The sequence below is a fragment of the Mandrillus leucophaeus genome, unplaced genomic scaffold, assembly GCF_000951045.1.
Source record: "Mandrillus leucophaeus isolate KB7577 unplaced genomic scaffold, Mleu.le_1.0 Scaffold154, whole genome shotgun sequence".
NCBI lineage: Eukaryota > Metazoa > Chordata > Mammalia > Primates > Cercopithecidae > Mandrillus > Mandrillus leucophaeus.
Window position 1 is genome coordinate 613,994 of NW_012101521.1, and position 11,746 is coordinate 625,739.

The window sequence follows — 11,746 nt, forward strand, 5'->3', positions numbered from 1 at the left end:
CAGGCTGGTCTCGAATTCCTGACCTCAGGTGATCCACCAGCCTCGGCCTCCCAAAGTGCTGGGATTACAGGCGTGAGCCACCACACCCAGCCGGGGTTTTTTTTTAACTTCTAATCAGTGTATTCGAATGTGTTACAATATGCCTATTGATATGTGGCCCTCGTGTCTGGTCCACACAGACAGAGACCATATTGGTTCTATCAAACTTTGGTTGCCTTGCATTTAGAATGGGCCGTGGCTCCCAGTAGGCTCTCACTCAACAGTTGTTTCTTGGGCATCTTCCAGGTGCTAGACACTGGCCCAGATGCTTGAGACATAATGGGAGAAAACAGATCTAGTTGCCTGCTCTCATGGAGTTCAGCATCAAGTGAGATAGACAACAATCAAACAAACCTGACATGAATAACTACAGATGTCCAATCAACAACAACTGGGAGGAAAATAAACAGGGCGATATCGAAGAGAACATGGAGGGGTGGAATTTTCTGAGCTAACGGAAGGTCTGAATGATGGCAAGAAAGCAGCTACGGATGATCAGATGGGTGAGTCTGGTGGAGGGTGAGGCACATGCAAAGACCCTGGGGTGAGAAAGAGTCTGGTGGGTTTGAGGAGCAGGATAGGGAGTGAAGAGAGTGCCCGGGGATGCAGGCTCTCTCGGGGCCCAGGGAGGACTGTGGACTATTCTCTGGGGAGCTGCTCCCACCTGTGCCCCACACTTTGCACTCACGCGCTCTCAATCAGCTGCTCCAGGTCTTGCACCTTGCGGCTCAGATCCTCAGCCGGCGGGAAGCTCTTTCCCACTTTCATAAAGAGGGCTGCGATCTTGTTGCTGCGTAGAAAGCCGGCCGCCCGCCGCCGAAGCCCGTGTAGGACGCAGGCCTCCACAGCCGCTGCGGGGACATGGCAGTCAGCAGGCCCTGCCCTGCCCTGCCCATGCTCCCCAGCACCCAGCGTGTCCCAGAGCTTCTGTCAGACACAGGAACCTTGGAGAGCCCTCTCAATCTTCTTACCCTCTGTCTTAGCCAAGAGACGGGAAGCTCACACTTGTATAGGTGCATAATCAACGTTTATTGAAAAAGTGATTACATAAGAAGTACTCTTTATTAGGCATCTGCTGGGTGTCAGATAATTGTTAAAATTTACCTTTCCTAATTCTTGTGACAAAACCCATGAAGTAAGAGCTCTAGAGAGCAAACCAGCGCTCTCAGGGGGCAGAGCTTGACCAAGGTTCTGCTATGTGCAAGGAGAAATATTGACAAGTTTTGGTCTCATCATTTTGGGGTTTTTTTTGTTTTTGTTTTGTTTTTTTGCATTAGAAAACAGTTTGTTTTGAATGAATGATCAAATATTGCCTAATCTGCCCACAGATTTAAAATATTCCAGGAGATGATCTCTTAGATATCTTACTTTTAACTTATATATGCAGTACTTTTCATTTGCTTATGGTGATGTAAGTGAGCTGTCTATTCAGACTTTGTAGACACTGTTTAATCCTTCCTGACAACGGCTTATAAGAAACAACGGACAAAAGAAACCTCAAGGAGGTTCTTCAGGTTTCATTTAGTGCCATCAAATTTCTCCCACCCAAATACTTTTGAGTAGAGCTACCGAATTATTATACTATTTTATCACTTTTATTCCTCTAAGTTAATTGGTAAGTATGCTAGCAAGTCTTAAGATGGACATGCATGCAATTTTATTTGGAAATAAAAATATTCGGGAACACACAAAAGGCTGGGAATACAAATATATATATATACACACACACACATACATATATGTATCTAATTATGTGTGTGTGTATGCATGTACAGCTATATGTTTACATAAAGACATCCCACTTAAAAAAATAAGATCTTCATTTTGGGAGGCCAAGGAGAGAGGAATGTTTGAACCTAGGAATTCAAGACCAGCCCTGACAACACGGCAAGACTCTGCCTTTACAGAAAATTTAAACATTTGCCAGGTGTGGTGGCACATACTTGCGGTCCCAGCTACTCGGGAAGCTGAGGTGGGAGGAACGCTTGAGCCTAAGAGGTTGAAGCTGCAGTGAGCTGTGATTGCGCCACTGCACTCCAGCCTAGGTGACAGAGTGAGATCCTGTCTCAAAAAAAGAAAAAATAGAAAGATCTTGCCCAAAGTCAATTCAAGAAAGTGGCAGAGGTGGATCCAGGTCTGCCTGGCTGAAAAGGGGGTGAACTGAGGTCCGTGGCCTCCCAGGACACGGTGTGTGCTCAGCATGTTGTGGGCCCTGTGGGGTGGTGCCCCCAGCCATTTGGACAGCAGCTGATGGGCTGGCCAGCTGTCCTAGCTCAGGCCTCTCCACAGGACCAAGATCACGGGAGGGGAATTCGAACACGTCCTTCATTACGAGACACTCCAATTATTAAATTAAGACATTTTCAGGGAGATAGAAAGACAGACTACCACTTCCATGTACACACTGATAATCCTGACCTCAGAGACACTCAGAACCCATCTCTACCATTCTTAAAGTACAGCAAGAGCCTGGCCATGGGGTTATTTCTGGAAGCTTGTGAGCAGAGCTGGTTCAAGGAGACATGTCTGAGTCACGCTCTGAGCCCTGGGCCTGCCTGCTTTGCTGAGCCAGATGGACATGACCCTTCAGGCTATGTCACGGGCTCTTAGTTCCCTTTTTTAAAAAGTCCCCATCTACCCTCTCCCTTTACCTAGCAATAGCCACAGGCAGAATGATGGACAGGGAGCCCATTCCTCAGACGCAAGACCGTGTGTCACTTGAGGCACGGTCAGTGTGAACGGTGCCCACGGGGAGGGGAAGACAATCAACTCCTCCAGTGTTAACCACACTGACCTCTTCATGGGGTACAGAAGTCATTTTTAATTGTTTATCTACACTGTTCTGTATTTTCAAATTCTCCAGTGGAGTCCCCCTTTGGAATCCAAAACTAACTTCAGAGTCTAAAGCAAAACAGTGGCTCAAAGACACCACTTCCCCGAGGCTGCCCACAGAGAAAGAAGCCACTTTCCCGGGCTACAGACTCACCACAGAAGGAGATGATGTGGCTGCTGTCTTCGTGGACAAACTTGCGTGTCACAGCCTCCTCCATGATCTGCTTCACCTGGAAGGCAGAGGTGACCGGAGGGGAAGAGGTCCAAGGTGACCAAGGTGACCTGGGTGTAGGTGCCCCAAAAGGGCTGCACTGCACCCCACAAGGCCTTTCGGGCTGTTTAGGATGTTTTGATACCTGCTTTCCTTCCCCCTCCTCATCTTGTCTTTTGGAGGTCTGAGGCCTGCTTCCCATTTAATCTGAGCTCCATGCTTCCCATTTTATCAATTATTTGTTCAGGTCCTTTGCACAGTGGGCTGCTGCTTCTCTTAGGGTTCACATAAGATGTCATCTCCTTTCCTGACCACACTAAGGCAGACCCCTCCCCAATCCCATCCCCTATCTTAGTTCCTGTAGGGCACGCACCACTATTCCCATTCTTTTTTTTTTTTTTTTTTAGATAGTGTTTTGCTCTGGTGGCCCCGGTTGGAGTGCAATGGCGCGATCTCGGCTCACTACAACCTCCGCCTCCCGGGTTCAAGCCATTCTCCTGCCTCTGCCTTCCAAGGGGCTGGGATTACAGGCGCCCGCCACCACGTCTGGTTAATTTTTCTATTTTTAGTAGAGAAGGGGTTTCACTATGTTGTCTTGAACTTCTGACCTCAAGTGATCCGCCCGCCTCGGCCTCCAAAAGTGCTGGGATTACAGGGGTGAGCCGCGGCACCCAGTCTACCACTATTCCCATTCTTTTTGTTGATTTGTTGGCCATCTGTTTCTCTCTTCTAGAATTTAAGTTCCACAAGGGCGGAAACTTCATCTGCCTCATTCACTGCTGAATTTGCACAGCCTAGAACAGTGCCTGGCACAGGGCAGATGCTCAATCAACATTTTCTAAATGACTGGATGAATGAATGAATCAGTGTATGAATGAAAGAATAAGATATATAAAGGAATCGAGAAAGTGCAGGGTAAAAAAACTGCCCTGGAATCAGGTAGACCTGAGTTCAAATCCCAGCTTGGAGACCTCCCAAACGGGTTTCTGATCTTATTTTGGGAAACAGACGCTCAGCGAGATAAAGGCACTTACCCAGGTAGGCAGAGCTGGCTGACAGAGACAGGTTCCAGCTCGAGACAGACACCCAGGCCGTGTGCTCTTCCCAGCGCACTCGCTCCCTCAAGAATTCTCACCTGGGTGCCTGTAATGTGCCAGGCACAGGGACACAGTGTCGAAGGGCAGCTGTGCCTCTGCTCGTGGTGTCGATCCTCTGGCAGCCTGAACACCCTTCTGCTCCACTGGATTCTGGGCCCGATTCTGCCCAGAGTCACCGTGGGATTTAAGCAAGGTCCGTCTCCTCTCTGGGCCTCAGTTACCCCACTTTGAGGTTGAGGAGGTTGGAAAACACAATCCCAAAGGCCTGTTTCAGCTCTACATCACCCTGAGGGTTCTGATGTTGGGGTAAATAAAGCAAAGTTCTGAGTTACCCCCACCCAGTGGGTTTCCATGCCCTTTCCCACTGTCCTGTGGCCCGTCCAGACTCCACCAGGCCAGCACATCCATGCATCCATCTGAGAGCTGTCCTAGGCTCCCCCTGCCCACTCTCCCTGCCTTCTGGTTACATCCTGGTGTTGAACACAGAGTTCGGTGCATCCCTGTCCATCTTCTCTGCAGAAACACATGGCAGTGTCCCCCCAGAACCGGCTCACCACCCTCACCCCACACAACCAAGTCAGCACCAGCCCTGTGAACAGCTCCCGATCTCAGCACTCCACCAGCTCCAAGCTGGGCATTGCCTGCAGCATTTCTAACCCTGAAAACTATCTAAGGAGGCCCATGAAGTTGGCTTCATTTTGCAGATGTGGAAACTGAGTCTCATGGAGGCAAACTGACCCACCCAAGGTCACAGAGTAGGAGGGGGCACAGTAGAAATTCAAACTTATCACTTTTTTTTTCTCCCTGTACAGGCTCCTGCTGCTGTATCTTGGCTCTTCTCACTATTAGCTGTGTTTCCTCAGGCAAATCATGTCACTTCTCTGAAACTTAGTTTTCTCCTTGGTTCAAAAGGTTATAGAAATAGCACCAGCTTCAAGGCGCTTGGGAAGGCTGAACAAGATAATGATCATCATATACTGAGCATAGAGCCTGGCACGCAATGAATGTCTGCAAAGTGTGCTGCAAATAAATTTCAGCTGCATGCAGGTCATCAGCTCCACCTGAAACCTTACCTGGCCTCCCATCACCATTATTTTGGACCTGGCTGGAATGTCACCGGTTCAGGACATCAAATTCCCCTGCTTGGGTTACTAGAGAAGCTGCTTTTGAAACACCCATCAGGCTGGACGCGGTGGCTCACACTTGTTATCCCAGCACTTTGGGAGGCAGAGGCAGGTGGATCACGAGATCAGGAGATCGAGACCATTCTGGCTAACACGGTGAAACCCCGTCTCTACTAAAAATAGAAAAAAAATTTAGCTGGGCTTGGTGGCGGGCCTGTAATCCCAGCACTTTGGGAGGCCGAGATGGCAGATCACGAGGTCAGGAGATCGAGACCATCCTGGCTAACATGGTGAAATCCCGTCTCTACTAAAAAATACAAAAAAGTTTAGCTGGGCGTGGTGGCGGGCACCCATAGTCCCAGCTACTCAGGAGGCTGAGGCAAGAGAATGGCGTGAACCCAGAAGGCAGAGCTTGCAGTGAGCCAAGATAACGCCACTGCACTCCAGCCTGGGTGACAGGGCGAGACTCTGTCTCGGAAAAAAAAAAAAAAAAAGAAAAGAAAAGAAACACCCATCAGACGTGTAACATTTGGTCAGCACTTGTTTTCCCTGCCAGTCTCTGATCCCCATGAGGGCAAGCACTCTGTGTCTCCTTGCTTTATGGCTATGGTGCCAACAACTACCTCGAGTTCCAGCACATGGTATGTGCTCAATAAAGTTCTCTTTGCAAATGAATGGCTCAAAGAATCATGATTGAACTCAGGCTTTGGTAGAGTATTTCATTTGAAAAAAAAAAATATTTTCTTGTAAACATAATTGTGGGTAATAGAGCAGTAACATTATTATCCCTATTTGTCAGGGGAGGAAAGAGAGGCCCAGAGAGGTGGCGTAATCTGTTTGGGGTCACACAGCAGATGAGGACTGGATTTGGCGTTTGAACCCAGGTTTGTCCGACTCCAGGGGCTGAGCTCCTTCTGCAATATGTCATGAAGCCCACGTGGTCTCAGGGCATTTGCACACCTCTCTCCTCTCTGCAGGAATCTGCCTCCTTCTTTCCTTTGCTCCTCTACGGCAGGACACGGTGATGCTGAGAAACTGCCAGAAGGCAGTTGCCAAGCACCCAAACCCTGATGACATTTGGGAATAGAGCGGCAGCGGGAGTGAGTTCAGGCTCAGTCATAGATGGTAGAGGACTTCCAGGGAGGCACTGGGGGTGGGAATTCCAGGCAGCTGGGTCAGGTGCACTTTCATGAATGCACTTGGTTAATTAAGAACTAAGAATTTGGGGACAGACAGACCTGGGTTCAAATCCTGGGATGAGCCACTTATCATAACTTGGGCAAATTCCTTTACCCCCTTAGGATAACAGTACTCGGGAGGCAGAAGGTGCAGTGAGCCGAGATCATGCCACTGCACTCCAGCCTGGTGACAGAGCAAGACTCCATCTCAGGAAACATAAATAAATAAATAAATAAAAATAAAAAATAAAAAAATAAAAAAATAAAGCACCAACTTCTAAAGATTCAGTCAAATACGTTGGCTGTACCTTCAAAATGTCTTCAGATTCCAACCGCTTCTCAGCCCCTCCACCACCACCTCCCAGTCTAAGTCACCATCACCTCTCCGCTGAATCAATGCTGTAGACTCTTACCGGTCTCCCTGCATCCACTTCTAAGAAGCTCATTTTAATGCAGCCAGAAGGATCTCGTTAAAAGGTAAGTCAATAGAACAACCAGACAGAATATCAATAAGGAAACAAAGGCCTTTAGCAACACTATAAACCAACAATTGGACTTAACAGACATGTACAGGACACTCCACCCAACGATGGCAGGACGCCCACTTTTCTCAAGTGCACATGGAACACTCTCCAGGAGAGAGAATATCTTTCATAAACTTTTTTTTAAAAAATGACATTATACAAAGCATCTTTCTCATTCACAATGGAACAAAACAAGAAATCAACAGCAGAAGGAAAACTATGAAATCCACAAATAAGAGTCATAAACAGCATACTCTTAAATAACAAATGGGTCAAAGAAGAAATCTCAAAGGAAATTAGAAAATATATTGAGATAAACACAAAAACACAACATGCCCAAACCTATGGGCTGCTATAAAAGCAGTGCTAAGAAGGAACTTACAGCTGGAAATGCTTACATTAAAATAAAGAAGATCTCAAAGAAACAAGTTACCTGCACACCTTAAGGAACAAGAAAAAGAAGAACAAACTAAAACCAAAGCTGGCAGAAAGAAGGAAATAATAAAGATTAGGCTGGGCATGGTGGCCCACACCTGTAATCCCAGCACTTTGGGAGGTTGACGTGGGCGGATTACCTGAGGTCAGGAGTTCAAGACCAGCCTGGTCAACATGGTGAAACCCCGTCTCTACTAAAATACAAAAATTAGCCAGGCATGATGGTGGATGTCTGTAATCCCAGCTACTTGGGAGACTGAGGCGGGACAATCACTTGAACCCGGGAGGTGGAGGTTGCAGTGAGCTGAGATCGCACCATTGCACTTCAGCCTGGGTGACAGAGTGAGACTCCATCTCAAAATATATACATAAAAGTTAAAAATTTAAAAATTTAAAAATAAAGATTAGGGCAGCCATAAACGAAAGAGAATTTAACAACAGAGAAAACTAACAAAGTCAAGAGATGGTTTGTCCAAAAGATCCAACAAAATTGACAAAACATTAACTGGATTGACTAAGAATAAAAAAGAATTCTCAAAATTAAAATCAGAAATGAAAATGAGGACATTACAACTGATGCCATAGAAAAAAACATTATAAGAGAATACTACAAACCAATAAATGTATGTCAACAAATTGGATAACTTAGATAAGATGAATAAATTTTTAGAAATACACAATATACAAACTAAATCATGAAGAAACAGAAAATCTTAACAGACCTATCATAGCAGGGAGATGCTGTCAGTAAGCTAAAACCTTCCAATAATGAAAAGCCCAGGACCACATGGCTTCACTGCTGAATTCTACCAAACACTGAAAGAAGTAAACTAATTCTCAAATTCTTCCAAAAATATTAAAGAGGCAGGAACACTTCCAAACTCATTTTATAAGGTCAGGATTACCTTGAAACCAAAGCCAGTCACAAAAAAACTACAGACCGATATCTATGATAAATATGCATGCAAGAATCCTCAACAAAATACTAAAAACAGAATTCAACAGCATATTAAAAGAATATGGTCAGGCACTGTGCAGTGGCTCATGCCTACAGTCCCAGCACTTTGGGAGGCTGAGGCAAAAGGATCACTTGGGCCCAGGAGTTTGAAACCAGCCTGGGCAACATAGTGAAACCTCGCTTCTACAAAAAAATACAAAAATACAAAAACTAGCCAGGCATGGTGGCATGTGCCTGCAATCCAGCTACTTGAGAGACTGAGGTGGGAGGATAGCTTGAGCCCAGGAGGCTGAGGCTGCAGTGAGCCATGATCACACCACTGCACTCCAGCTTGGGCAAATGAATAAGACTCTATCTCAAAATAAAAACAAGACAAACAAATGGAAAGGCATCTTCTGTTTATGGTTTACAAGACTTAATATTGCTAAAATGTTGATATTACCAAAGTAATAGACAGATATAATGGAATTTCTATCAAAGTCCCAATGGTGCTTTTCTTTTTGCAGAAACATAAATATTTATCCTAAAATTAATATCAAGGAATGTCTCATGGAACCCTGACTACCAAACAGTTTTGAAAAACAATCTTGAAAAATCTTCAGCAAGAATGAAGTTCAAGGTCTCATACTTCCTGATTTAAAAACTTTTAACAAAACTACAGAAATCAAAACAGTATGGTACTGGCATTACACACACACACACACACACACACACACACATTTAGACAAATGGAATAGAGAGCCCAGAACTAAAACCTCACATATATAATCAAATGATTTTTGTCAAGGGTGCCATGACCATTCAAAGAAGAAAGTGAAACCGACCCAATTGCCCCATAAACTGTTCTTTTTGATAAACATAGAAATTGACCCTTGTGGTCTTAAAAAGCTTGAAACTTGTATTTATCTGAGTTCCTTCCTCAAAGAAGGTCCTTCAGGCCTCTCAAAAAAAGTATCAAAGAACTGAAACTCACAAGATCACAGATGGTGGGGGACCCCCTCATTCACCATGATTGCTTCCTTGTCACTCCCTAGTTCTCGTTTTCTTACACATTGTGGCATTTCTTCCTGGCTATATAAACACCTAGTTTTAGTCAGTCAGGGAGATGGATTTGAGGCTGAGCTCCCATCTCTTCAGCTGCAACACCCAATTAAAGCCTTCTTCCTTGGCAATACTTGTCATCTCAGTGATTGACTTTCTGTGCAAAGAGCGGCAGGACCTAGACCAAACCCCTGGCGTTTCGGTAACAAAAGGATAGTCTTTTCAACAAATAGTGTTGGGAAAACTGGATAGCTACATACAAAAGAATAAAATTGGACCCTCACCTTATACCACATACAGAAATTAAAGTAAAACAGACCAAAGACTTCAATACAAGCTAAAACTATAAAAATCCTATAAGAAAACAAGGGAAAAGCTTCATGACATTGGATTTGACAATGATTTCTTGGATATGACACCAAATGCATGAGCAACAAAATTAAAAATAGATAAACTGGACAGCAAAGTTAAAACCTTTTGTGGATCAAAGGACACAACAAACAGAGTGAAAAAGGCAACCCATGAAATAGAAGAAAATATTTGCAAATCATATATGTGATAAAGGGTTAATGTCCAGTATATATGAAGAACTGCAACTCAACAACGAACAACCGAATTCAAAAATGGACAAAGGACTTGAATAGGCATTTCTCTGAAGAAGATATGCAAATGGCGAACAAGCACATGGAAAGATGCTCAACGTCATTAATCATTAGGGAAATGCAAATCAAAACCACAATGAGATACCACTCACACCTATTAGGATGGCTGCTATGAAAACACAGAAAGTAAGTATTGGTGGGGATGTGGAAAAACTGGAGCCCTTGTGCAATGATCAGGTGAAATGGTGCAGCTGCTATGGTAGACAGTATGGTGGTTCTTCAAAAGATTAACCATACGATTAGCATATGATCCAGTCATTCCACTTATGGGCATATACCCAAAAGAACTGAAGGCAAAGTCTCAAAGTCATATTTGTATACCCATGTTCACAGCAGTATTATTCACAGTAGCCAAAAGGTGGAAGCAACCCAAGGGTCCATCGATGGCTGAATGGATAGACAAAATGTGGTCCACACACACGATGGAATATTATCCAGCCTTAAAAAGGAAGGAAATTCTGACACATGCCAAAATATGAATGAACCTTGAGGACACTGTGCTAAGTGAAATAATCTAGACGCAAAAGAATAAATGCTGCAGGATTCCACTTATAAGAGGTACTTAGTCAAATTTAAAGAGAAAGAAAGGAGAATGACAGTTGCCAGGGGCTGGGGAGAGGAGAAATGGGGAGATATTATTTAACGGGTATAGAGTTTATCTTTTGAAAAGAGATCTGGAGGTTGGCACACAAGAATGTAAATGTACACAAGACTGAACAGTACACTTAAACATGGTTAAGAAGGCAAATTTTATATTATGTATATTTTACCATTTTAAAATGTACATATGGTATGTGTTCACATAGTATAAATAAACGAATATTTTTCAGTTAAAGAAAAGTTCTATCAAACCACGTCCCTCCTCTACCCAGAACTCTTCCGTGACTCCCATCTCACCCAGAGTGACAACTCAGGTCCTCACCACTTCACACAAGGAAGCCCCTCTGCTAACCTCCAAAGTCCCTTTCCCCCATCCCAACACCTGCTCTACACACACAGGCTTCCTTGCTGCTTGCCCATCTCTGCAGGCAGAGCCCATCTCATGTCCTTTGCCATTCCTGTTCCCTCTGACTGGAATGCTCTTTCTCCAGCAATCTCAACTCTTTCTTCAAATGTCACCTACCCTGATCATCCTAGTTAGAACCGCAACTCCCCCACCTGCACCCCACTTGATACCCAACATACCCCTTTTTCCACCTTTTTTCTCTCCATAGTCCTTCACGTGTCCACCACGCTACATGATTTTGCTGATTTACCTTATTCCCTAATTCTCTGATTTAGTGGCCTCTACGCTCTATGAGGTCAGGAATTCATCTCTGCCATCTGGTGGTGCTCTACTCCCAAGACCCAGCTGAGTGACTGGCACAGAGCAGGCACTCAATATCTATCTGTTGAATGAATGGGGAGTTTAAACGAGGCGACGCGGGTAAAGCGTTTAGCAGAGGGCTTGATACACAGTGTGTGCTCAACATTCAGTAGCATTTGAATAATGATAACAGAGACACCCCTGCTGCCCTGGAACAAGTTACATCTGGTCTGTGCATCCCACCTCCCTGCATCAGGCATGTTTATGCAGGTAAAAATCAAGTTAAGAAGAAACAGCAAAATTAACTTTGCAGGGGGAAACACTGCCACTATTGGCAGT

At 44.8% G+C, this 11,746-nt stretch overlaps 1 protein-coding gene across 1 annotated transcript in view; it reads right to left on the reverse strand.

Annotated features, from left to right (window-relative positions):
- Window positions 1-3,095, reverse strand: part of SGSM1 (small G protein signaling modulator 1) — a 94,793-nt gene extending 91,698 nt beyond the window's left edge. The window contains exons 1-2 of the mRNA XM_011975363.1: window positions 3,026-3,095; window positions 728-890 (exon numbers count right to left, since the gene is read on the reverse strand). Coding sequence (XP_011830753.1) covers window positions 728-890; window positions 3,026-3,089 — 227 coding nt within the window. The 5' untranslated portion in view covers window positions 3,090-3,095. The remainder of the gene's footprint in view (window positions 1-727; window positions 891-3,025) is intronic.
- Between the last annotated feature and the right edge of the window lie 8,651 nt (window positions 3,096-11,746).